The 16,425-nt window shown below is 39.9% G+C and overlaps 1 protein-coding gene across 1 annotated transcript in view; it reads right to left on the bottom strand.

The window, feature by feature from the left end:
* LHFPL6 (LHFPL tetraspan subfamily member 6) overlaps positions 1-16,425 on the bottom strand; it is a 161,059-nt gene that overhangs the window by 9,113 nt on the left and 135,521 nt on the right. The window contains exon 3 of the mRNA XM_063429010.1: positions 10,830-10,928. Within this exon, the coding sequence (XP_063285080.1) occupies positions 10,830-10,928 (99 nt within the window). The remainder of the gene's footprint in view (positions 1-10,829; positions 10,929-16,425) is intronic.

Here is a 16,425-nt window from a genome sequence, read left to right as displayed (position 1 = left end):
GTAGAATTCTAAGTAAAATTTTAGCTGTATACCCATGATTTGGCACAGCCATCTATCAGTAGCCAAGCCAACGTAGGTTTAAAAAAAATAAAAAATAAGGATTCTCTGTTTTATCTACAGTGAAATATACATTGTGGATCAGCGTGTTCCATCCAAGCTCAGCTGGTTATGTTGATATCGAAGCTTCAATAGATTTATGCATGTCTAATAAATTGTTATACCTATGCAAGATGATCAAAGCCAGCGAATGAATAATTGTCATATCACTACAAGAGAAAAATACACTCCACAAAGGTTGTAAACTTTTAAGTACCCTTGAAATCAAAAATCTTGATAATATGTTGGCCCACTAAAAAAATATGACATCCTCTTAGGGGCAATATTACAGCTTAAACTCCTGATTAAACATAACCATCGTGACAAAATGTTCAATGATTGCAGACAAGAGGTCTGTGCATAATTGTATGTATTTATTTAGCATTAAATATACAGTGCTCTCATCTACTGCACTTTAAAATGATTACAAATTATAGTCATCAATGAGCAAAGTAGATAATAGCAGTAATTAGGTAGCAACAGAGTAGACAGTTCAAGTACCATGACCACTAAAGCATATGGAAGTAGTTATGGTGCTAAAAGGCTATAGGAGCACTCACGCTGTTTTTTGGCAAAACACTTTCACTTAAAATTAACATTAACCCTTTCAGTGTAACCACAATATTGTTGACCTGTTTAGTGCTTACAAATTGTCACTTCAGATTCACCAAAAAAAAAGGCTTCCGCATTATAGTCTCTCTGATATTGCACTGGTGGTGCAGCCAGGGCAACCACCAAAGGACCCAAAAGATTTGAGGGCCCTGATGCAGCTCTTTTAAGTGAACAGACTGGGCCAGTAGGTCTGCTGCTTAGACTGCACTGCTGATACTGCTGGCCATCTAGGGCTCTGTGCAAGTTCAAGATGCAGCAGCGGGGTCCTGAGGCAGGGATGGAGGAGAAGCTGGAGCCTGACTGTAGGATTAGTGGAAAACCAATATGCTCTGTGTGGTGCTGTGTAGGGGACTGACTGGCTGTCACCGCTGGGTAGTGGTTATTTATTATACATTACTGAAGTGAGGTTGTAAGGAGTGGATTAAGTCCTGGGCTAGAGACAGTGGGGGACTGGGAAGACACTAAAAACCCTACTGCTGTGTGATTATATGTAGGTATTTGTGTTTGTGTATATGTGTGTTCAAACACGGCCCTCTTTACATTAGTCCAGTCACTGTTGCTACCATGTGAAGATACAGAACTGTTCCATTCCCAGCAATCACAGCCTCTTAGCACATCCAGACACAGCAAACAATACATAACATTTAAAAAAAAAAAAAAACAGCATCCACAAACTCCCATAACAGTGGTTTTATTCTGAACCATTCATCAACATTTCTGTGCCTAAAATAGGAAGGATCGTGAGCAAGGGAAAACGTCCTCACTATGAAATTTCCAGCTGATGGATTATGGCGTCACACAATCCCAATTTTTTGGCCACACCAATCTAAAACAATTTGACAAAAATAGGAGGGACTGCACCTTTAGCCTCCTAGTGCTCATAATACAATAAGCTGCAGAGGTTATGGTGCTTGACTTGTTTTTTTTAAAGGGCAATTGAAGAAGCATATAGATATCAAAGTTTTGGATAAGCCAGTGGGAAGGAAGATATTAAAGGGACACTATAGGGTGCCCCCACCCTCACTTTTATAAATAACCTGGTTACACCCCTTGGCATTCAAGCAGACAACAGGTAATGTTACTTCCTGGTTTTGTTGCATTGGGAAGTCTGTGATTGGACAGCCACAGAAAGTCTGGGCAGGGTTAGAAGGGGAGAATTTGCAAAGGCAGCAGAAGAGAACTGCAGGTTTTGCAAGCTGATTTTAGATATATCCCCAATGCAAAAGTACACAATTAAATGCATGCATATTTAAATTTGGGGTACATCTACTAAACAGTTATTTTTATTTTCATTTGGACAGTGGAGTGTCCCTTTAAGGTTCTAGAGAAGTGACTTACTGGATGCGATGTCACTATTTCTAGTTGCACTAAGGAGCTAAGAAGTATTTTCAAAATTAAATCCAACATGTGATGTGCAGTAATGCATGCCATAATCACCATACGAACTGTGTGACTGCTCTAGGAGGGGAACAGCCCGTTTATATTAACTACCTAGCATTCACGCTATCAAAAACGCAGAGGATCAGATAACAATCAGAATTCTCCTATTCACTCATTGCTCATTGTAATTGTCAAGGGAATCTTGGATGCGGGGACACAATGCTTCCAGTGTCCCTAAACCATTTAAAATGCCTTTGCTGTTTTGCTTTACATTTCCCAAGCACAGCAGTATAGTTCTTATATTTCTATTAACCTTTGGGGCTGAACAAGAATGCATAATTGGATTGGAGAGTGAGGAGTTAGTTAGTGGCATGTTAGATAGTTTAGGATTCTGAAAAACTACAGTAAATATGTGTTTACCCCAATGACAACAATTGATTATGTCCATTTTTCTAAGAATTTATTTATATGCGATGCATATTATATATGTGCATTTGGGAAGATCAGTAATTTCACAGACTTCAGAGCACACCAGGATGCAAAATTATAATTTAGCATTCCCATAAATCATTCGGAAAGATTATTAACCAGTAAATTGGTTATGCTTGTATTATAATAAAATTTCATATTTTGTAATAAATCCTTTTTAGACCTCTAGATAAAGGTCATGTAAAGCTTTGAAAACCACATATATAGAACAACAAAGAAAGGTGGATTAGTGAGTGGGTGATTGGCGGGTAAGAGATGGGGGGAGGCTGAAGAAATTCCTATAGCTGAGAAGAGTGCCAGAGAAAGCAAACTGACAAAGTTTATAGTATATGGACACAAAATGGTGTGGTTATAGTTGGCGCTAATTATAGTAAATACAATGTGATTCTTAGCTGCTACAAGCACTCTGTGGGTGCTCCCAATATCCCACCTTAAGACAACAAACACCAGGAAAAACAGATAGCTTGAGGTCTGGTTGGTGTTTCCACCTTCCAAGCCTCTAGCCTGAGTGCAGCGCTATACAGATCTTAGAAGTATGTGTGTACAACTCACCCCTCTCAATTTTCTTGTTTAAGGGGTATACAAAAAAAAAACAGAAGAATATACAAAATAATTGTGCAGTATTGTATATAATCAGTGGTTTAGTATTTTTGTGAGATTAAAATTACTCACATTTTTAGAGCCTTTTTAGATTTTAGGCTCTAAACTTCCAGGCTTCAGTGTCTTTAAGGTAGACACCTTCAACCCCTTTTGTTCTTTTAAACTTCTTGACTCTATTTTTCTCCACAATATGGGTATAAGAAGACAGAAAAAGGAACTCTGGGTGTAGTATTTTTAAACCTTCTTAAGTAAATCTATAAATGTTTGAAACAATGCTCACCTTTTCTAGAGCCTTTGGGCACTGGCTCTGAGTTTGCAGGCTTAGTGTCAATTGGGGTGACACTTCCCCTTACCGGAAAAAAGTGCAGGATTCAATAATTAAAAAATATCTAGATTTATTCCCTAATACATTAAAATTCAATAATAGTATACACAAAAGACTAGAAAATAAAAAATCAATATGTATAAAACAATGAGTGTGAATCCTCTTGGCAAGACGCGTTTCGCTCGAAATAGCTTCCTCAGTTGGCTGTGTATCTAAAATAAAATTGCCAGGAGGCGCGTGCCCCTTTAATGCTGCACCCAAACTGCCTTTATTACATATTCTAATACAAGTAGTAATTATTCAAATGAAAATCATTTTTTTTTTCTAGACAAATTAATTATTCCTCATCTTGGGCCCTAGGGAGATAATTGAAATCTAACACAAAATCAAAGAACCAAGTGATTATCAAGCTCAAACTCTAGTCCCAAAAAAAGAAAAAATAGAGGTAATAAGCAAGCGCAGGAGATTGTGAGAACCATTCTACAAGAAAACAATTATTTTTAGCAAAACATCTTGGTGAAAAAGTGACTCTGTTGCTGTATTTATAAATACATGCTATTAGCTTAATCCAAAAAGAATCTATATTGAATAATGTAGTTAATAAATGTATTTGTCTTGTGTTTTTGTGTGCAGTTCATCCCCATTTTCGTTAGCCCCCTTCTGTCTGTCTGTCACCCCTTTTGTTTTTAACTCCTTACTTTGTCTGTTACCTTCATTGTTTTGGCAGTGCTGTTAAACTGGACATAAGAGGTAAGTGGTGTCTCTTAGGGCTTAATCCTGCCCTCACCTCTCTTTAATTAGCCTATAAATTAGCAAGCAGACGGCATTGAAAGTCCTGTCACATACCAGTTTTTGCAGATTATATAAACATATACGTAATGCAAGGTCAATGCAAGTAACAAATTGGGGGACTTGGCTAATAGTGATGTCGCAAACATAAAATTTTCCGTTCGCGAATGGCGAACGCGAACTTCCGCAAACGTTCGCGAACGGGCGAACCCGGCGAACCGCCATAGACTTCAATAGGCAGGCGAATTTTAAAACCCACAGGGACTCTTTCTGGCCACAATAGTGATGGAAAAGTTGTTTCAAGGGGATTAACACCTGGACTGTGGCATGCCAGAGGGGGATCCATGGCAAAACTCCCATGGAAAATTACATAGTTGATGCAGAGTCTGGTTTTAATCCATAAAGGGCATAAATCACCTAACATTCCTAAATTGTTAGGAATAACGTGCTTTAAAACATCAGGTATGATGTTGTATCGATCAGGTAGTGTAAGGGTTACGCCCGCTTCACAGTGACAGACCAAACTCCCCGTTTAACGCACGGCAAACAACCGCAAACAGTCCATTTGCACAACCGCAAACTCCCCATTTGCACAAGGTTGGATACCAAGCTAGCCATGTCCCGTTCCTTGTCCTCACTGATGTCATTGAAGGTCTCTTCCTCCACCCAGCCACGTACAACACCAAGGGTCCCCGAAAGGTGACAACAAGTGCCCTGTATTTTTTTTTTTAAATATACACTACTGTTACACCAGATATGAGTTGCACTGGTGTGACACTGTGCCCTGGCAGGCCCTGAAACACACACGTGTGAAGGAAACTGACTGCTATTATATTACAGTCAAAAAAGTTTTTGTTTTTTGAAATGTTTTTTGTGCCCCCAAAACGTTCGTGTGTGGGGGTGCTGGAATGACGTGGGCCAATGGGAGCCTGAATCAACTTTTGGCTCCCACTGCCCCTTTAAGAGCGAGCTCGTGACTCGAGCCATGCTCCTAGTGCCAGGCAGGCCACGTGACTGATCACTGCGGTCAGTGCACGCGGCTAAGTCAGAAGAGGAGATCAAGCCGCATGCGGCGCGTGTAGAGGCAGGTCTGTCCCAGGATAAGGTAAATACAGCCACAACCACTTATCCCAATCACACACCTTTCCTAACGTCCTATACCATTAAAAGCATATTACCGCGTATTTAATAAAACAGATAGACCCCCTACTTCATCCAGGTTACCGATCGATGGTTCGATATTCTGAGCCTCTCTGATTTACTGTACACGACTATTCAATATTCCCACAAATTTTATATAGCATTTTATGTTTGTTTGAGACCACCTTAAAAATATTGGATATCGCTAAAAATCATGATCACTATATACTTTCTCTACAAACCTCTAAAACGAACCAAACTACTCATCCATCCACCTAGAACTAGTGCCCAGTTAAAATACTTGACTCTTACTTACCCACACTCAGTCATGCCACACACATTTCACCACTACTCTCACTGAATCCCTCTGACTACGGCTAAATTCATCTTCTACATCAGAACACTACTCCTAAGATTGGGTTGTATCCATGTCTCGGGTCTTTCATTTAGAATAGGGGCAGCTTTGGTCTCCTTCAACACTGACAGTCCAGTGCATATTATTAAAAGATTGGGCAGATGGAAATCCTCAGTCTACAACCGATATATTCCTCATCCCGAGAAAGAAATGAGGAAAGCTTTTAAACATTTGGCTTTGTAAATTTGATGCAATAAGTGTGTTTTTCTTTAATACCTTTTCACCCTCTTTGCATGAACCTGATAAACACAGGTTACTGGCTATGGGAGGATAATGTATAATAAACACAGGTTACTGGCTATGGAGGGATAATGTATAATAAACACAGGTTACTGGCTATGGGAGGATAATGTATAATAAACACAGGTTACTGGCTATGGGGGGATAATGTATAATAAACACAGGTTACTGGCTATGGGAGGATAATGTATAATAAACACAGGTTACTGGCTATGGAGGGATAATGTATAATAAACACAGGTTACTGGCTATGGGAGGATAATGTATAATAAACACAGGTTACTGGCTATGGGGGGATAATGTATAATAAACACAGGTTACTGGCTATGGGAGGATAATGTATAATAAACACAGGTTACTGGCTATGGTGGGATAATGTATAATAAACACAGGTTACTTATTGTGGGGGGATAATGTATAATACACACAGGTTACTGGCTATGGAGGGATAATGTATAATAAACACAGGTTACTGGCTATGGGAGGATAATGTATAATAAACACAGGTTACTGGCTATGGGGGGATAATGTATAATAAACACAGGTTACTGGCTATGGGGGGATAATGTATAATAAACACAGGCTACTGGCTATGGGAGGATAATGTATAATAAACACAGGTTACTGGCTATGGGGGGATAATGTATAATAAACACGGGTTACTGGCTATGGGAGGATAATGTATAATAAACACGGGCTACTGGCTATGGGGGGATAATGTATAATAAACACAGGTTACTGGCTATGGGGGAGATAATGTATAATAAGCACAGGTTACTGGCTATGGGAGGATAATGTATAATAAACACAGGTTACTGGCTATGGAGGGATAATGTATAATAAACACAGGTTACTGGCTATGGGAGGATAATGTATAATAAACACGGGTTACTGGCTATGGGGGGATAATGTATAATAAACACAGGTTACTGGCTATGGGGGAGATAATGTATAATAAGCACAGGTTACCGGCTATGGGGAGGATAATGTATAATAAACACAGGTTACTGGCTATGGGAGGATAATGTATAATAAACACAGGTTACTGGCTATATGAGGATAATGTATAATAAACACAGGTTACTGGCTATGGGAGGATAATGTAAAATAAACACAGGTTACTGGCTATGGGAGGATAATGTATAATAAACACAGGTTACTGGCTATGGGGAGGATAATGTATAATAAACACAGGTTACTGGCTATGGGGGATAATGTATAATAAACACAGGTTACTGGCTATGGAGGATAATGTATAATAAACACAAACAAAAAAACAAAGAATGCAGCTTCTGAAGTAATTTAAATTGTATGCTGTCTAGGAGGTGGGAGGGTCTGGGAGGGAGGGTCTGCTGCTGATTGGCTGGAATGTGTCTGCTGACTGTGAGGTACAGGGTCAAAGTTTACTCAATGATTACGAATAGGGGGCGGATCTTACATTGCATATGTTCGCCATCCGTGGCGAACGCGAACAAGCTATGTTCGCTAGCGAACCGTTCGGGACATCACTATTGGCTAAAAATCTCGGGACATATTATATAATGCGAATATCAAACGTATTTTAGGAATAAAATTAAACTTGCTGGCTACATTCTAAATGATGTTGAGTTAGGGAAACTGGTAAAAATAGAATGATTTGCAAGAATTGTAGAAAACATGCTTGAAAGCAGTGTACAATGTCAGTCAGTGATTGCAAGGGCCAGTAAGGTATTGACGTATAAAAGGGGTATTGACTTATGCCAAGAACATTTTGCCTCTTTATAAATCATTGGTAAAAACCGAGCTTAAATCATGCAGAGCAATTTCATCTCCGAATCTCAAAACAAAAGATCATCCAGCACTGTAAAAAGTGCGGAAACCTGATACAAAATGATTGAAGGAAATTGAAGGGAAATTAAATAACTTGTTTGCTGTTAAGTAAAGTTGGACACTTTAAATTACTTGCATTAGAATAGACACATTATAAGAAGGGATACCATATCATAGACTGTAAGCTTGTTTGAGCAGGGTCCTCTTCAACCTACTGTTCCTGTGAGTTTTCCTGTAATTGTCCTATTTATAGTTATATCCTCCCTCTCATAATATTGTAAAGCGCTACGGAATCTGTTGGCGCTATATAAAGGGCAATAATAATAATATCGACCATGTTTTCTGGGACACATATTTACATCAGGTGTGCCTAAAATGTAGACCCCCCCAGATGTTATAGAACTACAACCCCCACTTTTAGAATGACAAAGCATCATGGAAGCTGTAGTTTTAAAACGTCCGGGGATCTACCTTTTGGGCACCTCTGATTTATAGAAATTGATGGGCAACATACGTAAAGTGTAAATCGGGTAGAAAGGCAGCCAGACAAACCTGATCCCCTTAACAACTAAAATGAGCTTGTTGTGGAGTTTGGGAGTAAATTAAGGGTGGTACAATTTCATCTTATTATTGAAAGTGCAACTGTTGGCAAATGTGTTGTTTTTCATAAAATGCTTTGCATGAATAACGCTCCTCCCATGCCTGTCAATCAGTTCTTGGTATAGTTTTCTAAGCCAGCAAAATAGATCTGTACAAATAGAAATGTGTGAGAGGTTAGAGCAGAAGAACCCAACTATTATTATTATTGCGATTTATATAGCGCCAACAGATTCCGTAGCGCTTTACAATATTATTAGAGGGGGGATTTGACTATAAAAAGGACAATTACAAGAAAACTTACAGAAACAAAGGGTTGAAGAGGGCCCTGCCCAAACGAGCTTACAGTCAACTACAGGTGGTTCTCCTGTAACCCGTCATAGCAACTACAGCACATTCACTGCAGTTGCTGTGATTATTCCTTATAGTAACTGCATGGCAGATTCACATTACAAGAGCAGACCTCTCTAGTAAACTATGCATGTCTGCTTAATTATGTCATTTTATGGCCATTTCTTTTGGTCTTGCCCAAAGGCCACCATTTTAGGGAGGTTGGGGAGGGAGCCCGAATGCATATCCATACATTCCCAGGAAACGACCTTGTGGATGACAGAAACCTATTAATATAGCTTGTTACCATCACAAAATGAACAGTAATGTGTCTCTCACATGTAAGCATATTACATCAAGATGCAATTTGTGCTAGTACATGTAATTCCTTGTGTAAATGCCAAAACTAAAAGATGAAAGCTGAGAGACATTTATAATTTGCCAGTGCACAATGTGTTCCATATGTGCAATTTCTATTTATTGCATCCTGTTCTCGCTGAAGGCTATTCCAAACACATTTCGGGCTGTTGCTGTATAGATTGAGCTGGTTGTCTTCTCCAAGAGAGTCTACCTCCTAAATAAGGCTTACATATACTTAGAAATGTCCCCATTTACATAAGTTCCTAAAAAAAAAAGAAAAGGTCATAAAAAATGTCTATATATTTAATTTTTAGGAAGCAGCGAGCCAGGTGTGTTCATGTGCAAAGTACTGCAAAAGCCCCTGACATGGACAGGAGAGCCCTGGATCAGTCTTGCAAAGTTCATGTATTTTAATTACTTTTCTATGTTGTCCCTAGAAGCAGGACACCTTACATATACACCCTATATAATAGATGGGGATACCTAATCTATAATTGCCTTGTGGCTGCTGGACTATTCAATGGTATGTATCAAGAGATAATGGTTTTACTTTTGAGAAAGCGTCTTTGAATAGATGCAAAATGTGTCATGTTGTGGGTTTTTTTTCTTTGATTTTTTTTCGTCTTTTTTTTTTATTCCCACCTACTTCTTTGACATGTAGTTTTATATATTTTTTTATATTATGTACCTACTATTATTATTTTTTTCTTTTGCCTTTTGCCTTTTGCCATGCAGTTTTAATACATTTTTAAATAAACTTGACCATGGATTGTGTGTACGCCACTGCTTGAGGGAGTTTGGTATAGTAACACAAACGGTATAAGTAGGGGTAACGAAGTAAGTAGGTTGCTAGAAAAGTATTCACTGAAGGCTTAGAAGGTTATTTTTGACAGTAGCAGGAGAGGAGTCATGGGAGGGGGGAATGAAAACCTTCTTAATTATAGCAGTTTAATTGATACATCTTTCAGAAGCTTGTGGTGATTTCACATTTTGCGTGATTTAACATTTATTTTGTGATGTATTTTTTAATTGCACCTTTGATTTTTGGCAAGTGCTGTCATTCAGGCTCATTTAGAGTGCATAGTGTCTTTGCTATATTTATAGTTTCGACTTTCTGTGGACATTGAAATGGGAAATCAGGAAGATGCATCAATGACTTGGAAACAAGTAAGTGTTTTCTCTAATTCAGTTGTTTAGTATCCTCCGCTTTAGCAACTCGACTGCTTTATATATTTGAATGGATTGATGCAGTTTAGTATCTATGGTAGTCAGTCAAGAATTAGAATTGGAATTGCATATAAACAAAAACGCTAATGGTCAAATTTTAACTCTAGCATTTCTTTAATAGATCGGGTATAACTCAATGATATTTTGATACTTTTGATATTTTGTACAAGTATGATGTGACAATAAAAATATGTTTATACTTAATATCTATATTTGTAATACTAGTTTACATATGGTTGGCAGAGTCGGTTTCATGTAGGTCCAAATAAAAATTTGGCACTATGAAAATTAGACAGTGCTTGCCGTGATAAAAAAAAAAAAATGGGACCCTGCCATGTTTATCATGATAGTGTACCTTGTTATAAAGCGCTACATTTTATGTTGCCACTTGTGCCGTTTTCTACGTAAATGTTATCTTACCCAATTCAAATTGTTGTGAGAGATTTCCACATGCTTGCCGGACCTCTTCACTGTCCCAGCCCAAAGGATAAAGAGCACAACCAGATCCAATCAGCAGACCTAGACAGGAAACACAGGAAATTAGATCATATTACACATGACAAACAATACCATCAATAACAACAAATTCTAGATAATGGGTAGGCAACCTTTGGCACTCCAGGTGTTGTGGACTACATATCCCATGATAATCTCAAAGCGATAATGCTGGCAAAGCACCATGGGAGATGTAGCCCACAACATCTTAACTGCCGAAGGTTGCCTACGCCAGTTCTATACCATGGGTTGGCTATCATGTAGCTCCCCAGATGTTGTGGATGCATCATAATGCATTGGATGTGTAGGGGAGCTACCTGATCGTCAGCCCTGATCTTTACATTACAAGCAAAGACAGAATTACGCAGTGGAATTGGGTATAACACAGGAATTCTATAGATAAAGATTTAGTATGAGTTTCTAAAGCTTTGATGTCAAAACTAAACAATTAAAGTGATATGACACAAAATGATATATAGGATATGCATTGTGAGTATATACATCAAAGCACTGTCACTTTAATTGTTTAGTTTTTATCACTTTTTTAAAATTGTGTTAATCACATTCGTTTTGCTTCATATATATTCACAATGCTCTTACAACAGATTATTAAAACACACTTTAGTTTATTTAGCACCAGCACTATTTAATGTATCTCCCACGTTGGAATTAGTGTAGGACCCACCCATACTGGGGTACTGTGAAGTAGTGGTGGGCTTAACACAATATTGCTGTGTGGCAGAACTGAATCTCCATAATTGTTTACTGAGATAGGCGATTTTAAGTAGCCTTATATTTTATAATTTAAAAAAAGCAAAACATGTTTTTTTTGTGCGCTGTTCCTTAGTCTGTATTAACTGTAGAATGAAAACCAACGCGTAGGCTACATATTTTCACTCTTATCCCATGAGTGCTACATTCAGTACAAAAATATAGTTTACACAGATTGCAGGCTTCACCAGACGGAGTAAGGATGGAGGATAGCAATGATGATTAAGCTATTAAAAACCAGGATACTAGCAATGAAGAAGATGTGTATTAGGAAGCAAGTCCTTTTTATTTACGGTTATAAATTAATAAGTTTAAATCTTGTTTCGTAGAGGAGTGTGTCTGTTTGTATAGAAAAAGCAGCTACAATAATATGGTCGGATGAATATACAAAATATCCTATAATGACATTTACTGTATCATGATTATCTATTGGGTCCTGCGTGACCATCTGATGCCTATGTTTATTTAGACCTGTAAGTCTTGTTCTGTCTTCATTTTATAACTCTAAAAAGAAAAATGTACTAGTCAAATTAAAAATGTAAAAAAAATTCAACCAGCAAAACAATGTGTTGCTGTAAGTGATTAGTGAAACATAAATAATAAACACATTGTAAGACATAGAGGAGTGTGTCAACCAAATAGTTATCTTTAGTGTGACTTTATTGCAACATTTGGAGACACAGCAAAACTGCAGTTTAACGGCAACGTTTGGACCAAATTGTTGATCTATAATCATTTACCATTTTTTAATTTATATCAAGTCTTTATTTATAATGCTCAAAGAAATTTTACAGCATGATAAAAACGTAACAGCATTCAAGAAATTGCAACTAGACAAATTTGATTTAACCCCTTAAGGACACATGACATGTGCGACATGTCATGATTCCCTTTTATTCCAGAAGTTTGGTCCTTAAGGGGTTAAGGGAATAAGAGGTGATCAGGGCTTTGGACACAGAAAGCAGTTTGGATCCTACTAAATCTTTCATTTTAACACTTTATTCATAACACAGGCTAAAGGATAGTTATAGAGGGAAGACAAGGAGCAGTGAGAACACATACAGGGTTATGCACTAAACTGTATTTTTGCAACTAATCCTAAATGGAAAAACAGAGACAAAAATAGTTGATGTGGAAAAATTCTCCAACACACACAGTCACAACTTTGTTTGCAATTTTTTACCTCCGTTTTTCAATTTCTGAATTAATTCCTGAAAATTCAGACTTTATTGAAGAACCATGACAGAGAATCATACTGCTTTGGATTAAGTTATGGAGTTATAAAACACATTTTAGAGATGTCATAATAACAAGGGCTCTTAAAGGTTGCGTGGGCTTGTGTTAAATATGCCAACATGAGCCCGTGAATAGCATCAGCATGTAATGCCAAAAAGACAGGCCAAGGGGCGAGGAGAAGTTGTAATCACTAATTTAACAGCTCTAAGATGGAATGCTTAAAATACCCAGAACATTGCTGAAACATGTGGCACCCAAACACAGCCATCTGTCGCATGTCAACGCTCGCACATGGCTGGCTGCTTTTCGCCTCCCGTGGAGAACGCACACGGATGATCTGAAGATATCAGCAGCACAGTTGAAGTAACGAAGACATAACCTAATGAACTGTAGGTTTTGCTTTGCAATGCAGAACATCAAGATAATTGAAAATAATGATGTCAGCAGCAATGGCGTCTGAGAAACTGTTCTTACAAGGAAGCAAAGTATTGTGTGAAAAATTGCACAATGAAATCATAGCTTGGTGAAGCTCGTGCTTGCAAAGTTGAGTAAATATTTGGCTATAGCAAGATGATGAATAGCAAATCACATTTAACAGATCTATGAACAACCTGTGGATAATAATATTTTTTAATGTACACATGGATTTTAATATTCTGCCCAGCTCATCAATGTGAATAGAACTCTTGAATCTTTAAAAAAGTGTATTTGTCAATGTTTGTGATGAAGATTATATATGGAAATGTATTTTTTGTCGTAAACAAATTGTCCTATATTTTTGTCAATGGTATTCAGACAAGGTCTTTGGTGGGGCCTTACCAGTATGGAAACCACCAGCTCACTCATGCTTAAGAGTGTGCTCTAAGCACAGCTTATTATAGAGATTATGTGCCTAGAGTGTCTTGGTGGCTGTCCACAATATCAAACCATTTAGGAATAGTTTGTCCTTCTCAGCAAACAAGGAGTAGATCGCCAAACCTCAGATGCATTGGTAATGCAGAATTAATACTTCTGCAATATCAACTTCAATATTGTCCAACCTGGATGACACTGAATGACAGAGTTGTCGGTGCCAATAACATTGGATGAAATTGTTACTTGTGTAACAAGAAGAACCCTTGTTTATACCACATGTGATGCGACCTTTGATGCTTCACACTATGCTTACAAAACTCGAGGCAGATATATAGTTCAAGAAATAATAAAATGTAAAATGTCATATTTTTCAAGATTAATTGTATAAACACATCTGACACAAAAAGAACACAATGATAGAATGAGTCAGTGGCGGAACTAATGTAGTGTGGGCGTGTTGCAATTATTTTTTTCGGGGCTTCCCACTAGACTATTTCTGTCAATCTTTCTTTATTAAAGGCATAAAAGGTGGGGTACAGAAGAAAAGCAAGGGAAATGTACGAGCATTGAACAGCATAGGATTGATACATCATGTGGCAAGATTATATTACATTTCCAGGATGGTGATGCCTCAATTTTAAAAAAAATTTTTTTTGCGAGTCTAGGTCAAGGGAATAATACAGCGATAGTGTTAAAGCAGTACCTGTGTAGTATAGTGATGTCTCGTGTTAACTTGGGATGCATGTTTAACTATAGTGTGGGTACATCAGGGCTTAGAGTATGCTATTCTCACGACCTCACAGTCAGTGCGAAATTAGGGTGTTAGGTCGTTAGTCAGCCCCGTTCTTCTAGATTATATGTTAACAGTGCATGGATGAGGTACATAGTCATCCAACCAGCCCGTATTGTGTTCCCACATCCGGGCAGCTCGCAGCGACCCTATCAAGTGGTAACAGGCTAAAGAGATGCTAGGCCGACAGGACCAGACTGAGGTTGGCTAAACAAGGGGTTTAATGTGCAGTGATAACCACGGACGGTTCATGTGGGATCAAAACATAAGTACCGTAAGTAAGTAGTGTAGCTAACATTCTTTAGCGACAGCTTAACCTTATTGCTAGGCTAAGAAGAAGCAAAAAAAAACAAAACACATTTTTATCAGTGTTTAACACACCGAGCGCACTCCAGGAGTGTGAGGGTCAGTGATTGGAGCATTTGCCAAGCTTAACAAGTATTAGGCATTCAAGTATGAACAGTGTGAGCTATTCAAACCCTTACGAAACAAAGCATGTCACAGCAGCGAGTCCAGCGGTATCAGGGTTCATTAGCGTGCAGATAGCTATGTAGCAAGTCCAGTGGGACGCTTATGCCAGATAGGGGGGTTCGTGTTGCATAGTCGTGGGCCATTCCGGTCTTGTCCCCAGAGATTCTCAGCCTGCAGTGGGGCTTTAGAGCGGTGGGATCTCGACTAGCCGATCCCTCTGCTGGGGAAGGCTGCTGCGTGAGCTGGGTTAGTCCGCCGGGGAGTAGAGTGGTGCGGGCTTGTGTGGGCCGCCATCCAGCCCCAGGTCGGAGTAAAGGCCTGTACCTGCGGTCCGCAGACTCGGTGTCTCAGTGAGGCCGGGTCTCCCCTTCGTCGGGCGCTGCGTGAAGCCTGGGTGTTGTGTCGCCGCCAGCGGCGGTCAAGCTTCCGGCGATGCGGTAGGTACCTTGGAGGCTTACTCCTTGTGGCCTTCGGCCTGGGAAGGTTGTTGGCGCGGTCTGTGTAGACTGTACCGTGCAGCTTGCCACGTGGTGGCCCCCCCTCCTCTCCCCTACTGACTTCTTGTGCCATAGTCCCGTGTTGGGTCTGCTCGTGCCTGGTGCGGCTTTCCAGGCGTTCCCAGAACCTCTGGAAGAGCCTGTCAAGCCGTGCCATAAGGTGGTCCACAGGGTTAGTGCCCTGGAGTAGGGTCTGTGGGCATGCTGATTGCTGTCGCTCGGGCGCCATTTTGTGAGGCCATCCGGCCGTGTCTTGTCGTTTGTGGAGAGGTCCGTCAGCCTGCTGAGCTGTGGACTGGGGGCTGGTGGGGACCGGGATAACCCCCACCGGTCCAAAGGGGGGGGGAGTTGCAGGAGCCCTTGCCAGTGTGTGAGCGTGTTGCGACCGAGAGAGAGCGGCCGTCCCTCCCCCGGTCATTCCACTTGCCATGCTGCAGTCCAGATCACGCCGCCGGGCTCCGGTTCCCGCTGGGCGATCGGGATGGTTCAGGTATCGTTCGGCGTCTCGTCGAGTGCCAGGCAACACCCGGTGTCAGGCTGCTCGTTTCCAGTGTAGGTAGACCCGGGTGAGTCAGCGATTATGCCCGCTGCCGCCGGAGCTAAGAGCAGACGCGTCCGGCCATCTTGGCTGCCAGGCCCCGCCCCCTTCCCACTAGACTAGATCAAGGGTGGCCAAAAGTTAGATCCCCATCTGTCGTACATCACCCACAATTCTTTAGCAACGTGGGACCTACCCATGTTCAGTGGCCTAGAGTGCATGGGGCATCCAATTTGCCCCCAAGCGAGTGGGCCCCGATGCCGTCATACCAGCGGTAGTTCCATCGTTGGATTGAGTGTTATTTTAGCATTAATACATATGATAAAAGGAAAATTAAGTGACAGGATGAATATCTGATTCCAT

The sequence above is a fragment of the Pelobates fuscus genome, chromosome 1 (genome assembly GCF_036172605.1).
Source record: "Pelobates fuscus isolate aPelFus1 chromosome 1, aPelFus1.pri, whole genome shotgun sequence".
Lineage (NCBI taxonomy): Eukaryota > Metazoa > Chordata > Amphibia > Anura > Pelobatidae > Pelobates > Pelobates fuscus.
Note: the sequence above shows the minus strand (reverse complement) of the source record. Positions and strands in the feature narration are given on the sequence as shown.